The following is a 16,874-nucleotide window of genomic DNA, read 5'->3' as shown; positions in this document are numbered from 1 at the left end:
ATCATTTATAGTCGGACGTGCGCGCGGCCCGAAGCACTCGCAGTTTGCGGGAGCCGCTTTAAGAAAAGGAACATGCGAAGGACCGGGTCGGGGGAAGTTCAGCTCAAGGCTGCTTTATGCAAATGGATGAATTATGCAATAGTACACAACAGGACATGAGGTGCCTTCAGCGTCTGCGAATACTACGGAGAAACAGCAGCGCTGCAGACGGAAAGAGAAAGCCCGTGGTTGCTCTGCCAGCAGAAAGATAAGGTTATGATCCCATAAAAACTTAACTTTATGACCCCGTTTCAGTCAGATATAGAACAGAGCATTAAACGAGCGTACTTAAACCGCCGCTCAATATTTCAGGTGACTTGAAAAGAAAGCGTTCATTTTTTTTTTTTTTTTTGGGGGGGGGGGGGGTTCCTAAATGCAGTGCGTCGTCCGTCACGGCTCCCGCGATTCAGCGGGGAGCTTTTATCAGACGTGAAGGGCACATCCTTACCGGTTAGTCTCGTTTCGTGTGAAGCCGGAGGGGCAGTCGAGCATACACTCCCCGCCGTGGATGACAAAGTGAACATCGCCCGGGATGTGCACTTGGGAGCACAAGTCCATGGTGATGCAGCGCCAGCCTTCGAACTTGTAGGTGCCGGCGGGGCAGTCGGGAACGCAGCGCCCCTCGTGGTAGTAGTGCAGGCAGGCGGAGCAGGCCATGTCGTTGTCCGGCTCCGTGCAGCTGCCCAGGCACTGGCTGTGGCAACACTCCCCTTTGTCCGTACAAGCGTGCCTGCAGTTTTCGGGACAAACTGGAGGAGACGGGGAAAGATTGGTGGGGGGAGAGGGAGGAGGAGGGAGGTCAGCACTGGGTTGTCGTAAACAGTCTGCACAGCTGGACGAGTGTTGCAACAACACCGAGGACGATAAGGGTCAGACGGACGGGAAACAGATACCGACGGGGCCCAAAATTTGCAAAATTTGAAATAAAAAAAAAAAACAACAACAACAAACGTTTAGAATGCGGATGATAGGAGACAGCTGCGGCGGGGAGAGCGTCTGAAAATGCCGTTAAAATCGGCTCAGCGACGGTAAAACAAGGGGTTATTTGCGCATTCTGTTGAGACAATATATACTGCTCAAAAAAATAAAGGGAACACTTGAACAACACAATGTAACTCCGAGTCAATCACACTTCTGTGAAATCATAGCGTCCACTCAGGAAGCAACACAGATTCATTTTGACTTGTTTTAAGGACATTACATCAAAGTTGGAGTTTGTTTTTACACTTTAATTTTGAGTGTGATTCCTAATCCAGACCTCCATGGGTTGATACAATTGATTTCCATTGATCATTTTTGTGTGATTTTGTTGTCAGCACATTCAACTGTGTAAAGAGCAAAGTATTTCATAAGAATATTTCATTCATTTAGATCTAGGATGTGTTTTTTAAGTGTTCCCTTTATTTTCTTGAGCAGTGTATATACAAAGGGATAAATCTGTTCCTCGGGTTTGTTTCGAACACATCCTCATTCCGAGTGCGTCGACCGACTGACGAAATGCAAACGTTCCCTCGGCGTCACAGACCGAAGCGCCAGACACCCCTTTTTCGCCGTTTTTCGCCAAACCCGGAACGTTATGTCCACATCGACATCCGCATCTAGATCTAAACCGAACCTAAATAAAAGCCGGCTTTGTATTTTCCACATATTTCTACTGTAAATGAGAAATCGCGTTCCTTCGCTGGTGTTGTAACCGAAAGGAGACGCAAAAAGGTGCGTCAGTGTGTGACACTAACTTTCGCAATTCGTCCGGTGGTTGACGCATTGGGAGTGAGAGTGTTGGGTTTTTTACACCAGAAAATGCGAAAAAAAAAAAAAACAGAGAAAAAAATCAACGATTACGCTAATAAATAATAAGATTGAAAACTAAAAATAAAAGTGCACTTCGACCAACAGAAAGGTCCGGTTAAGGGTTAAAGTACATTTTTCACCACACCGAAGGCCATAAAAACAGACATCCCAGGTAACTCCCAAGTTAGTGTGGATTTTCACTTTCCTCACCATCCCATCCCAGAGATGGAATTTTGAAAAATAACAAAAAAAAAAAAAAAAAAGAAAAGAAAATAACAACCAACCCCTTCCCACTCTGGTCCTGGGAGATTAACTCCAGTTGGATCCCATTGAATGATCCCACGGGATTCTCACAGGAATCCCGTGGGTCCCGAAAAACCCAAATAAATAAATAGAAAACAACCCCGAGCTGGAAAGCAGCTCCACCGAGCAACTCGTGTTCCAGAGCGGCTCGAAGAAACGACACGACGGTGGATTTCTCGGTGAAATGCGAAGCCGATGTCATCGCGCAAATATCGCCACTTTGTTTTTTTTTTTTCCTCCAGCGCGCTGATAAACAAATAAACTCATCGCTTCTTTTTAAAACTAACGTTCGAGAAATTCACCCGCGTTTAATTAATAATCTGAAATACAATAAAACCTTTTCCCTCCCATTACCGCTGCAGTCTCTCCGTGGCCTGTAGAAGAAAAAAAAATAACAAGTCTAGATTTATTGCCTTTGTGTGTGTTTTAAATGAGCGAGAGCAAGATGACTAATAGAAGATTCCTATTGTTTGCCGAACATCAGAGAGGAACCCGACTCATGGCAACGTGTTATCAATAACACATTGCGCTCTGCGCTCGACTTTGTTACTGTGCTTGGCAGATTTATCTTTTTGAAATTGCTAAAAAAGAACGTAAATGTATCTGCCTCCATCTCCGGGGAATAGGTCTTTCCAAAGACAACGCAATATGGGAAGACTTAGAGTGATAAGACGTGGGGAAATGCGTTCGCTGCCTCTTGGGCAACTAGTTTATCCGTCTCGGACTTTTATTATCGATGTCTCCGATGAAGATGGAAAACCGAGGCGTTTTTTTTTTATTTCACGTTCAAAACTGTACCGCTGTGATGCCGGCACGTCGGGTGTAAAAAAAAAAACAAAAAAAAAACGGATGTAAATCGGCCGCCAACTGATCCCGAGAGTCCTAGTTTCGGACAAAAGCGCGGCGTACCTGCCGATTGTGTTTAGAAGCTTTTATTTTCATCCGTTTAACCTCTAAACCTTTTTTTTTTTGGGAACCTCCAAAGAGTGTTTTATTGTCATAATGCAGGAAGACAAATTTCCCCACAGGGGTGATAAAGCTGCACTGAAAAAAAAAAAAGCTGAGTAGAAATAAGAAGGATGGCAATTCAGCATCCGCGGCAACCACCTTCTAGAGAGGGATGGAAACATTCGCGTGTACACACACACACACACACGTGATCGCTCACTATCTGATAAATGTACACTGACACCTCTAATGGCGTGTTGCTATCATTTCACGACTGAGATGCCGCCCATATTACTTCCTTCTCGTTTCAGTGTCATTATCTAAGCTATATCCGCCGCGTCGAACTATCCGTCACGGAAAAAACGAACACGCGTGTGAGCGTGACATGCCGGTATGTTTTTTTCCGCGGGGAGAAGAAAAGGGCCCGTTGTTTTGTTCGGTTTGCATCTGAATTAATTAAGTTCATTAACAAAGACGGCCGCCGAGCTAATCTACCGATGAATGTTTCATGTAACTTTACGAAACATCCGCGCGGGTTAATAAGCCATCCTGCAAAAACGCAGATTTCTAGTTCCACCTTGCGAGGAAGAAGGGGGTGTGGAAGGAAAAAAGCGTTCCCTCTCCGCACTTGGCATTTTTTTCTCCCGTCCACTCGGATCTAATCGTGCAGAAGAGGTGAAACTCTCTGTTTGGAAAATTCATTCAGGATACAGCGAAAAAAGAAAACATCTCCGCCTGTAGTCGACCTGATACAATATCTTTATTGTTCAATGTCCTGCAATCCCTCTGTAAATGATCATAATTGTTTCCTCATAAGAAAGACTTGGAGGCTTTACAACCAACTCTGTGTGAGTCTATTTTCACGATGGCGTGAGTAAGTAGTGTATTTAACTATATGTCTTCGTGCTACACGTGCGCCACATGAGCACGCCTCGCGCTGCCAGGTAACTACATTTGCAGCAATTTCTCAAATGCTGTATCTAAGTACTCTGGACCTGCACCAACACAAATGGCGTGGATTTTTTTTTTTTTTTTTTTTTTTTAAATTTCAAAACGACAGCTAAAAAACAAAAAAAAAGTGCCGTAGCAAGGGATCTTGTACCACAGCTACGATTTGATTGTAAAAATACTGCTGACTTAAGTGCGTTTAAAGCAACCCGATCGGCGTTGCGCACTTGCAGAAGGAGGGAGAAAGAAGAGAGAGAGAGGGGGGGGAAAAAAAAGAAACACCAGCAAATCTCCATTTTCTTGGAATCCTACCAAAAGGGGGCAGCCAAAGCAAACTCTAATGAGCCTTTATTGGAGGAGGTTCCTTTCTTCCACATCATTTTAACAGATTCCTCAATGAAGAGAAATTCCAAACATGCATACCTTCCATCAGAAGAAAGTGTGTGTGTGTGTGTTTCGGGAGGGCAGTTGCTGCTTTAAATCCATATAAGTCGACCCGGTTTCACTGTGTGACCAAACAACCCGTGGTATCAAGGATACAATTCTCTATTAATAGATTCTCCTAATGCGGCCCTATTTCTGCCATGTTGCTCTCCACGCGCAGCTATTCGGGGCATTTCGGGGCTTCCGGAGAGGAAACACCTCCGATAATCAACAGGATTTTCTGCTGTTTGAAATTGACGCCCGTGTTACACGGTAATGATAAAAAAAAAAAAAAAAAAAATGAATGTCATCGTAGCAGAACATCTCAGGCCTGGTTGCTGTCATGACCTCATTTCATGACAGAACCAGGGGTTTCCTGCTGGTGCATCCCGATGACGCCCGTTAGATACATCGCTAATAGGCCGGGAGACAAGACACTAGAGCGCTGTGTTTGTTTTTTATTTTATTTTTTTTTTGTTGCTCTAAAGGTATCATCCAGTCACTAGAATATGTGAAGAATCTGCAGAATCTTCCCGGCTGCAGAGGATTCAAGGGGAGAATGTTAATCCCTTGTTCCGCTGCAACAACAACACCGAAACTTGAGAAGAGCGGGCCGGTCGAGCCGCAAACGCGATCACGGCGGAATAAAGATGCGCGGCGATGAGAAAGAACCACGAAAGGGAGGCGAGGGGTTTGTTGTTGTTGTGGGGGGGGGGGGGGGGGGTTGCGGCAACAATGTAAGTGTCATATTCAGACGGAAACAGATGCAAGCCTGCAGCAGAGCAGCGCGGGTGTCAAATCTATTCCTTCCTCGGGCTGGCCTAGCCTCTTTTTTTTTATTTTTTTCTAAAAGCAGAGCGTGCAAAGGGGATGGGGCGGGGGTCATGTGACACCGAGCACTTAAACCGTGTCCTGCCCCCTTCGCTCTACCCACAGTTCACATCAACAACAGGAAAAAAAAAAAAACTTTAATCTGATAAAAGAGAAAGAAAAAAAAAAAAAAAAGCTGGAAAGATTTTAACAATGTCTTCCCGTAAATGCTGTGTCGTGTGTGTGTGTGTGTGTGTGTGTGTTGGAGGGCGGATGAGAGGATTCAGCGCATGAACAGATGCCTCGCTTTACTGAATGCCTGTGAGGAAGATGATTCCAGTGCAGCAATGCTTTCTCATCCAAATGCAAGTCATGTCCTGTTTGCTAGAGAGCTGGCTACGGAAGTCGACTACTACGGTGTTTACACTGGGAGGACTGCTGACATGTTTAGCGCCGGCGTGCCATCGCTGCCCCAGAAATACAGAGTAAAATACAAAAAAAAAAAAAAAAAAAAAAAATCTCTGCAAAGCACGTGATGTAAATCGAGATGCAAAATGATAACAAAAAAAAAAAAAAAAAAAAGGGTATTTCCTGTGTGTCATTGGAGGTAAGTGGGAACCATGACAGGGAGTTGGGAAATCATTCATTATTCTCAGCGGGGAGGAGGGCGGCGGGGGCGCAGGCGGGTGGGGGTTAAACCAAGAGCCATCCCACGGACCAATGGCAGGCGGGAAGGGGAGGTTCTAATCCCGATGATTGACATGTTATTGAGTCTGGAGCGAGGATGGTAAACAAGTCCTCTCTTGAGCAGGCGATAGGAGGGGGGCGTTGTAACCATAGTGATTAAGTATGGCTTTTCCTCAGATTCAGTGAAACCATAATTTAAAGGAAACCTGGTCCGAAGCGGCGGAGGGAAACGACACACACACACACACACACCAGATTGTTCTGGTGTTTTTTTTTTTTTTTGTTTTTTTTTTTGGCTGGGGGTGTGTGAAAAAGATCTTGCACCTGATTTTAAAACAGTGAGTTTTTTTTTTACATCAAATTTTCATACTGCTTCAAGTGAAAGCATTTTTTTTTTTTTTTTTTTGTAATAGCTATCTCTATCTAAGGGGAAATGTTGAAATCTAGCACCTCGTCCCCTGCATTTAGCAAAGCGTGACCCGCACCGCCTGGATGTGAAGCCTCCCACGCCGCCTTTCGGGGGCCGCCGAGCTCAGGTTACCGGAGCCGAGCAGAAGCGGGCGGTAAGGTAGCAGAGCCGGAATACAGTAGCAGACGGCAGGCCTATCAGGGGCCGCCGCCGCGCTGGAACGCAGGCCCGACCCCCAAACTCCCCGGGCTCTATCAGGCCACATCCTCATCCGGCAATCCGATCCTCCCCGGGAGCTCCCGGCGGATCGCTCCAGACACTTGTTTAAACCGCATCGGCCCAGACGGCCGGGGAGAGGATGCTTCCTGCGCTCACGGCCAAAGACAAAACCACATCAGAGATTCCACCGCTTGTCTTGCACCGGCGGCGATACGCTCTCCGGTGCCAGGACGGACCGATCGTAATCTAAAGTTGTTTTTTTTCCACCTCTGTGTTCTGCAAGATCGACGGTTCTGCTGATCGGAGGGTTTTCACCGCAGGGGAGGGAGGACGGGGGGGGCGCACAGAGTCATGACGTGATTTTCTCGTGCAGACAGCTGGCTCAGGACAGTCGGGCTAAATCTCTCTTCAGTCCAGCACAAAGGTGTGCGTGAGCCCATTCCTCGCCGTCCCAGTGTTTCTGGGTCTCTTCCACTCCCGTGACCACTAAAGACCAGCAATGTATTTTCCACACAACTATGCACTGGTCTGTGTGTTCAGGCATGCGTGGCATTTCCCCTCACTCGCTTCAGTCACAACAACACGCACACACGCCCCTTCCTTCTACCCTCGGGCCTCCGACCCAGTGCAGCTGCCGCTGTTGTTGTTGTTGTTGTTGTTGTTGACGACGACCGCGCTCGCTAACGGGACACAGGTACGCGGCCTTTTCGGTCGAGGACGGCCCGAAACCGACATCCGGTAAATCAAAATACGCGACGAAAATAAATACTTGGATATTTCCGGCATATTTTCGTAGCGCGTGAGAGTTACGCAACGCCGAATGAAAGTATTAAAGAGTAATTGGCAGATGCGTTGAAAAGGAAGGAAGCTCCAGCGTAGTCAGATCATTTGCAAAAAAAAAAAAAAAAAAAAGGAGTAAACGCACATAGAATCTTAAAATGCGAGGTCAAACCCATAACCCCGATCTGGGTCGCACGGCGATCCCCGCAGACCTGACATCTCGCAGGCCAGAATTCCCAGAGTCCCAGCTCATTCCCAGACAGACGCCACCCAGGAGCCATGATTGGAGAAAAAAAAAAAAAAACGACGGCAATGCAATCTTCCACAGCGCGATGAGAAACTGTCTCCTGAAGATCGCTACGGTCGCGACCCCCAAACCCTCACCTACTCCCCCTTTTATAATTCTCTCCATTTCGCAGGAAAAGTACTATTTTCGCCTCACCGTAAATACCACGACTGTGCGTGCACGTTCCCCGTTTCACCTGCTACGCTTAATTTCTCATGCTGATCTCAGCGTTTGAGAGAAAAGGGGAGCATCTTTACGGAAAAGATGCGATCTGACATTATCATTCCGGTCACACGACACAGCCAGGTGCGCAGACGACCGGAGGGGGAAAACTCAAAACATTTTTTTTTCTCCTCTCGACGGAATCTAAAGGTGTTTCCCCCCTCGCTAAAAGATGCGTCTAAAAATAGCCGACTTCCCAGATCTCCTTCATTAGATACGGCGCGTTTCCTGGCAGCGGGCGGCCGGCGAACCGGGTCGGTGAGTTGTTTTGCTATCTCAGCCGCGTCCTGTTTTACACCTGGCGTTAAAATCGCGTCCGATTTGCACTCGAGGCCCCGTTTTTTCCGAGGCGGTCCGCGCCGCATGTGGACGAAGTTCTTCGAGGAATGCGAACGGCGCGTCTCGGGCCACCTTGAAGGATCTGATTATCCCCCCCGGCTACATCTGTTCGAGAGGAAACGTGTATCTAATCATGAACCCAATCAACCGAACATCAACTGATTTGGGCCGCGATGGCGGGATACGGTTATTTATGCAACGGCGAAAACAGTAAGAAAGCCAGCGGGCGAACACCAGCACAAACAACATCAAGTGGAGTTTAAATTATTTCCCCATTATTTTATTTTCTGTTCAAAACAAATTCCCCCTGCCATCATGAAAGCGCTGTGTTTGTTTTAAGTTTTTAAACTTGCATCAAACTCTCGGAAGTAAATCATTCTTGCTGTGTAAATGGCGGGGGGAGCTAAAGGCTAACCGAGCGGGCTGTGGGCAGAAAGCGGGCACGCCGCGTCATGGAGAGACAAGCAAACATTTAACAAATATAGAGACATACAACATGTCACATAAAAACACACAACCATTCATTTCATAGAGATATACAACCATCCACGTGTCATATAGAGACACGCAACCATTTATGTCATATAGAGACATCCGTCCATTCACATGTCATATGGAGACATGCAACCATTCATTCTCATTTGCATGTTATATTCACACGCAACCATTCACATCAAACAGACGCATAGAGACATGCAACCAATCTCCCTCTTATTCACATTTAGAGAAACGCAAATATTTACTCTCATTTGCGCGTTAGATCGACATGCAATCATTCACTCCCTCATTCATACGGCTGGGCAATGTTTTTTGGAACATGGAGAACCAGGTGGAAGCCCGAGCAGACACGGGGCAAACGTCCAAACTCCACGCGGAAATCGAACCGGGGAACTTGGTCGGTTTCTCCACGACCTTCCAAATCGAAAAACACGCGCCGGCGTCTCTCTCGACGGGGTTGCTATAGCGATCGATCTCCGCCCACCCATCCGCCGCTTCCTCCTCGATTATTCCTCCGGATCGTTCTCCGACGAGACCGTTTTTCTCGTACGTGTGCTTTTTTTTTAAAGACGTCTGTTCGTTACCGGGATTTCGACGACTCGTACACCTAAATTCACACGGTGTTTCCCACCGTAACGCCGAAAAGCAAACATCAATCCGCAGTGTCATATTTCTACTCGGAGCCCGAACCGGGTTCAGTCTATCATCATCTTCATCGTGTCAGAATAGTAGAGCCGCTGACGCCAAGTCCTATTTCTGTAGATGACCATCTGTAGCTTTTGCGGTGAGCGCTGTGCCCAGACTTCGTCCTGGCACATTGTCCGGCATACATTCTTGTCCCCGGTGCGAAATCTTTATTCAAAATAACGCGTCTTCTTTTTCCAATCGGCTCCGACGACGGGGTGTCCTAATGCCGCTAGGGCCGAATATCCGATAAGTTCCCCGTCGGCGTTCCTCGCAGGTTGGACGGAACGCTCGCGGAGGCTATTGGTTGACCGACGGGACGGAAAAGCCGTTTCCCGGCGGCGTGGCCCTTTTCCCTCGTGCGAGCGTGCGCGAGTGTGTACAAGGGGGGGAATCGTGTCATCGACCGTATATCATGTCATGATAGCTCGCGCTGCAGTCTGAAATTTCCTCGTCGCTCGGATGACAGTGGCTGTTTGCTGGCACGGGCGCGCAGACTGCGGCGAAATGCTTTCGCTAAGCCTGTCTCTCTGGCGCGCAACCCCTCGTCTCTTGAGGACATTCGCCTCATTGTCTGCCACCTCGGCGAAGCCTGACGTTCTGCTAAGTCCCATTAGCCACTTCAAATGACATCTGGATTCGGGGGCGGTTTCCTCTTTCCTTTAATTAATTTCTCCGTTTTTTTGTTGGTTTTTTTTTTTTGGGGGGGGGGGGGGCGGCTTTTTATCACGCTTTTATGTGTGTGTTTTTTTTAAAAGCTTCAGGTTCAGGTTCAGCGGGGACACATCTGTCACGATGGGAGTATTCTCTCTGACTCGAGAGCCTTTCCCGAGACTCCGGGCCAGTCCTTTTAAGAGTAACAGCCCGATCGGACGCACATTCCCAGATGGGACTGAAGGAAAAAAGGGCATCGTATCGCATCCAGTTTGCTAGGAAATCTTTCGTTGCCTTTCCTTTTCCTGCGCATGTGGCGCGCAGGTACTTGCTCGACGACCGAGCGGCACGGAGAGAAATTACCGCTGTGTTTGCGGGGCGATAAAACCACAGAAAACTAACAACGGGGACTATCTGGCGGCGTTGGAATACACTCCGGGTTAGTCACGTCACCCTTTTCATACTTGGCACGGCGTGAATACAAAAGTCGAGCGTCTTTCATTACAAGCGGTTGGAGGTGACCTAGGTGTTGTAGGTTGCGGTGCGAGAACTAAAAATGTAATTGCAATAACGAGCCATGGCGGAGCTGTAAAAACGTCTTTGTAAACGCTCGGCCTCATTAATAATTGGGCAACGACGGCACCAAATATGGCAGCGCGCTAAAAGCCTGCGCAGTTAAAGGTTTTTTTCTTTAAAAACAAACGAAACTCGGGGGATCTGGGGGGGGGAAGGGAGAGGGGGTGGGGGTTCGTTACGTCACCTTCCGTAAGTTTCACGCACAAAGCCATAAGCTGCGCGGTTAAACACGAGTTAATCAGATTTCGCCCTTGACGCAAGGGCCCCCCCTGCGCTCCGGCTCTCGAGACGCTCGGCACACTCGTGATACGACGGTGTGGAAACCGCGGCCCCTGACCGACCCCACCCACCCACCCGCCCGCCCAATCTAATCTCTGCCATATTTAGTTTAACGTCACGGTTTCAGGTCGGGGGGGGCAAAAAAAAAAAAAACGGTATCTCGCTACGGAGACGAAAAAGCGAGCTGCAAAAAAACGGGACGAGGGGGAAGCGGGGTGGGGGTGGGGGGGCGACGGCCGGTGGACCGGGTGGACCCCCCACCCCCACCCCCACCCCCACCCTGAACACACCCCAACCCCCCTCCACGCTGCACCAAAAGCAGCAGCAGAGGGAAGTTGGTGCGGACGGAGCGGGACAGCTGACAGGCCTTAAACAGTCCCCCAGCCCGCACTTCCCATTGGACGCCGGTGACATCATGGTTCTATCCCCATTTTTCACCTCCTCATTTGAGGGGGCGGAGAGTTCAGTTCTTCATCCTCCTCTCTCTCTCTCTCTCTCTCTCTCTCTCTCTCTCTCTCTTTCGCTCTCTCTATCACACACACATAAACACTCCGCTCCATTTGCCCCTTTTAGGGACCTCAGCGGCTCACATGGCCACCCTTATTCAGGAGGAGGGGAGGAGAAGGCGGACGGAATAAAAGAAGGACTGAAGAAACTATAAAAGCATGTCGAGTACAGAAGCTTGACTGAACACTCTTCCCCTTGGTGAAGGTGTGTGTTTTTTTTTTTTGTTTCGGTAGAAACTACACGTTATGTTACACACACACACACACACACACACATGCAGGGATGTAGGGCAACAGACCTTTCAAAGACCCCATTTCGTAGCACCCTCCCACCACCACATCACAATTAGTTAGCGCTGATGTCCACCGTGTGGTCTTCAACAGGTCAGTGTGTGGTCTGTTTGCACATGAAGACCAAAAACAAAACACACACACACACACACACACACACAGGTAGCCCTGAACCCGCGCGAATATAAACATGTTTTGACTCGGGCAAATATTTCTTAATTAACGTCGGGTTTGATCGGCGTGTCGCGCTTCGTTATGTGTCGTCCTCGAACGCCTAGACTTGACATTTTTTTCCTGGCAGACCCGGGGCAACGCCGACGCGTCTGCCAATCGGAGCAAAACGAGAAACCCGAATTAAGAGTCGCTTTTTTTTTTTTTCCACGGGATCGTCTCTTCGTCTCTTGTGTCCGAGGAGGGCCGGAGGCGAGGCGGGTTGACCCCGCCCCGGTCGGTCAGATCGCCCTCTGCTACGCGACAGATGCAGCATTCAGACCGGGATCCGTGGGAGATTAGCTCTTAGTCGGATTAAGAAGGAGTCAGTACACATCCAGAGAGGTGAAATGTCATCGGGGTACCAGAAGGAACCGGAGGGGCCGGCGTCGGGGAGGATGTCGCGCGGACCTTTAAATTTGACCCGGGCCGGCGCGGCGGAGCACAATACCTCTCCTATCCTTCCCCTCCCGCTTCTCGCGGCGTGAACCCGAAAATCAAACGAATAAATAAATAAACGAACCTTCCATTAAAGAGATGACACCAGAAGGGAGGGCAGGACAGATGCCAGAGGAGGAGGCAGAGAAACGGGCATTGAGAACAAGCGAGCCCTCCGACCGCAGGAAGTGCTAAGCCCCCACCGTGTCAAACATAAGACTTCCAGAAATGACTGAAACAAAATACCCACGCTTTTTCTCCCCCCCGACCCACCCAAACAAACAATGGCCTCCATTGTGAAATGCCGTGGCACACTCACAGTCAGGGGAGACATAAAGACACAGTTTGAACACAGTGGGCAATATCCCTCCTCCTCTTGCTCTCCTCTCCGGGGCCACAGACAACTTTCTCCTTCAGTTGGGACGTAGACGGGGGCCGCCGAACACCACGGCCCACTTTGCCCCCTCCCCAACCCTCTACCCCGCTCTGAAAAATATGCCTTTGTCTTCCCGTCGCCGCAGACCTCACACAAACCAACGGATCCGGGCTGAGCCCGCGGGGGGGGGGAGGGGAGGGGACGGGGACGGAGGGTCGCCGATAGGGGGCCTCCGCCGGCGATGCGTCGCGTGCACGCCGCGGCGAGTCTCAATTTTTTTTTTTTTTCAATCTTCTCGCGCCGATCTAATCTTCTCGCGCCGATCGGTCCCGGACCAAGATAAACAGAAACGGAAAGGACATCCGAGCGCACACTTCGCTCGACCCCTGTTGCACAAACACGCCGAGCGATCGTTCTCACAGTCTGACCTCCCTCTCGTTTACGGGCCGGAGTTATCGGCCCCCCTCGCGTCGGCTCCTCGCCGCCCGCCGGATTCTACAAACAGATCGCTTTACGGCGTTTCATTTTTTTGTTTTTTCCGCGGTCGGGAGATCCGTTCTGTTTCCCCGGCATTCCTGTGGGAACCTGCGGATGAAAAAAATTCTATATCTGCCGGGGGAACTACCGTATCCCCGCTGTCCCGAGATGCAATAATTTGTCTGAGTTATTTCATAAATGTCTTGTGAACTATTATTGGTCTGAAAGCTGCCAAATTGCACATCATAAACTTTAACAAATGGAGGGCCCGAGGCTATATTTACTGCTCACTGCTGCATCTGCATCTGGAAGTGGTTCAGACGCACATCAGCATGCCTGCTAAACAGAGGAAACTTGTGTATCTTGTTTTAGCTTCCCCCCCGATTCTGACCGGACGGTGACACAAAGACCCCATTGTCGCGCGTTAAAGATGATAGAATAATATCCTAACCGTGTAAAAAAAAGAAAAAATGGAAATCCTGCAAGATATCAATCTGACGTTCTTTCCAGAGCGACCGAGAGACGGGAAGGATTCACACCTGCTCGATCAGTGATTTCCCAGAGAATGCACTTAGGGAGTGTGTGTACGTGTGTGTGTTTGTGTGTGTGTTCATGTTTGTCTAACAGCCGGCGCTGGGCAGGCTGGCTACAGACAGCCAGGGGACAGATTGCTGGCTGTGAGAGGGAATGGGAGCATGCTGCTCAATCAGTGAGCCATCAATCACACACACACACACAGCAAGACGGAGCAAACACAGGAAACAGGAGACCATATCCTTTAACTACCACTCAAAAGAAAGCCATCAAAGAGCTGGCTCTGACTCCGGGCCTTTTTCCATTGCCAAATTTCCAAGCGCTGCTTTGTGTTGTGGTGGTTTGATTAGAGCTACGATTACTCTGCCCTGACCTCTCAGAGGAGTTGTGTGTGTGTGTGTGTGTGTGTGTGTGTGTTTGTGTTTGTGTGTGTCCCCGTCCCATGCAACACTGTTGCGCCATCGCTATCCTAACTACATTCAGACAGCGATAAGTTACCGGGAGGTCTCTCAGGAAGCACAAGGTTTGCGTATCGCATCTTTCGGTGAATCATTAAATACGAACCCGTTTGTTTGTCATTTCGTTTCCATATCAAATATATGATTTCCTTAAGCATATTACAAAAATAAATACTCTACTGAGAACAGAGATGATGAGAAATATTGGAAATTTTCACATGAAATTGCAGTTACTCTTGTTTTATATTTCCCTTTATTTTCATTTTACCTTATCTGATTTTATGTATTTATAGATGCTGCATCTGCTCTAGGTTGTTATGCTAGCGCTTGTGCCTTCAAATGTGCGGAAAATAAATCAAAATTTCCTGAATCTGATTGTAGGTCAATAATCAAATGGAGTGCTGTAAGGTAAAAGTGCTGGGGAGTTCTGGTCAAAGAGTTAACAAGTTTTACAGCCTTAAGAGTTTAAAATCTCCAACATCAATCTTCAAAATGGCAGAAAATGAGGATAAGAAAAAAAACCTCCATCCTAAAAATCGCCAGATCCCGGGTCGCATCAGGAGATCGCTCATTTTGTGCAGCTTCCCTCACAGTCTCTTACCAAAGGCACACTTTGCACACAATTCTGTACAGTAATTCAGTGATTTTCAACCTTTTTCGAGCCGCGGCACATTTTTTAAATTTACAAAATCCTGGGGCACACCATCAACCAAAATGACACTCTAACACAATACATATAATACATATAGTTTTTTAATTTTGATTTAGCTACGAGTTCAGCGACAAGGTAGCTCGTTTTGAGGGCTTTCTCGTTTACATTTGTGGTTTTTCTCAAAAAAAAAAAATCGCCTGTTTCTCATTGTTTGTACGTATGCGTACAAAATAGGTGGTTTGGTTTGGAGATGGCGTTTTAGCTTGCTTGCTAAGCTATTGGATAGCTTCTCGTCACACACCGGTGGAAGTGAATCCAAATGAAAGTTAGCTTTCGCTGTATTGCCTCCAGCTCACCGTCTTCTTTTTTTTTCTTTTGTCGACCACTCACACTGGGTCCTTCATCTGGGTCGGAATTTCGTCCGGGGCCCTGTTCGGCATTTGCGTTTTCCTTTCTCGAAAACTTCTCCATCCAGCGCTAACTCGAACAATGACCTCCTATTCTGATTCTCATATCCTTGCATTTGCTGGGCGTATTGTAAAATCTCATCCGTCGGTGTAAAATTATCGGCATAACCGATACACGTTCGGAAAGGATTGTTTTTTGCGTGACGTCAGGAGAACGGCGGCGCCGCGGCCCGTGCACGCCTGCGGCGCTGCATTCCTGCTAAATGTAGGTGACAGCGGACGCACCTGAAGCGTGTTATTACTGCATGTCCTCCGGCGGGGGGGGGGGGGGTTGAAGACACACAAGTTCACCGAGTTGCCTTGAGAGCAAATGAGCTCACCCGGCTCATAAAACTGTGTTCCCGATGTGTTCTGGATGCCAAGCAGGTTCCGATGTGTAAACAAGAGTTTTGAATCATCTCCAGAAAGAGGCTGCTCCCTTTTTTTTCTGTAGCCTCGGGGAAGGGTGGAAGGAGGAGAAGAAGGCTGGTGGGATCAGGTGCCGCTACGAGGGGTAAACAACACCAGAGGACGTCCTTGTGTCCCCCCCCCCCTCCTGAAGCCCCCCTGCGCCCCCCGCTAGCCGCCGCCGCCGCGACAGCGAAGGCACCGTCGCTTCTGTGTCAGCTCTGATTACCTGCGGCGTTACATGGCGGCGGCCGGCCCGGTGACTGACTGGCTAATGGCACCTGCTACCTAGCGGTCTGTGTGGGAGACCGCGGGGGGGCTGAGATCGCCATGACGACGCGAATGGCTGCACTCTGCCTGACCTTACCGATGTAGGCTAATGTGGCTTTTCTGAATACAGCAGAACCTCGGCTTTATCGACGCCTGGAATTACAAACAAACACACTCACGGGCTTTGTGGCGCTGTAGCGTAACGCGTTGCTACACCGTGTTGTTTACATCTTCCATTGTCGTGCCTCTCCTGTTATAACACTTTCCTGTGATTTTTCAGTAAGTTAGCCTACATCGCAACTCAAAAATAAGTTAAAACTTCTTGTAAGTCCCTTTGGATAAAAGTGTCTGCCAAATGACTGTAATGTGATGTAATGTTAAAAGTGTTAGCGTTGTGGGAAGACGTTAAGAATTTCAATCGACCTGAAGGAGGATATAATAGCTAAACGTGGCGTTAGAGTTGCGTTCGTGTTACAGTTCTTGCCGAGCACACTAAACTAAGCCAAGTCGACCATATGTACGATATTAAAGAAAAAAAGATGCGCTAAAGGCAGCTGGTGGGGCTAAAGGGGCGACTACGCTAACAAAGCAAAACGATTGTTAGCTTAGATTAATGAACGACAGGTAGCTGGAGATAGCGGTAGCGGGAAGGCTTTACTTTTGCTGATTTAGTGAAGGCAATGCCGCGGTTCAAGTGCTGCCAAGAAGAGAAAGAACACCGGAAACACGGCGATAATGAATGTTAGCCTTGATTCCTTTCTGTTTTTTCTCACAAATAAACCTATCGGAAACGTATCAATGGGATTGACATTGATTTCAGCGGGAAACATTGATTCGATTTGCGAATATATCAGTTTGTTAAACGACAAATTAAATTCATAAGTTGAGATTCTACTGTATTTCTATTTCTTCC

At 48.3% G+C, this 16,874-nt stretch overlaps 1 protein-coding gene across 1 annotated transcript in view; it reads right to left on the bottom strand.

Annotated features, from left to right (window-relative positions):
- Nucleotides 1–16,874, bottom strand: part of igf1ra (insulin-like growth factor 1a receptor) — an 80,062-nt gene that overhangs the window by 25,198 nt on the left and 37,990 nt on the right. The window contains exon 3 of the mRNA XM_086163746.1: nucleotides 488–788. Coding sequence (XP_086019872.1) covers nucleotides 488–788 — 301 coding nt within the window. The remainder of the gene's footprint in view (nucleotides 1–487; nucleotides 789–16,874) is intronic.

Source organism: Fistularia commersonii, chromosome 17 (genome assembly GCF_037954325.1).
Source record: "Fistularia commersonii isolate RoL2024-O1a breed Wild chromosome 17, RoL_Fcom_v1.0, whole genome shotgun sequence".
NCBI lineage: Eukaryota > Metazoa > Chordata > Actinopteri > Syngnathiformes > Fistulariidae > Fistularia > Fistularia commersonii.
The sequence above is the reverse complement of the archived record's forward strand: the minus strand, read 5'-3'. Positions and strand labels throughout refer to the sequence as shown.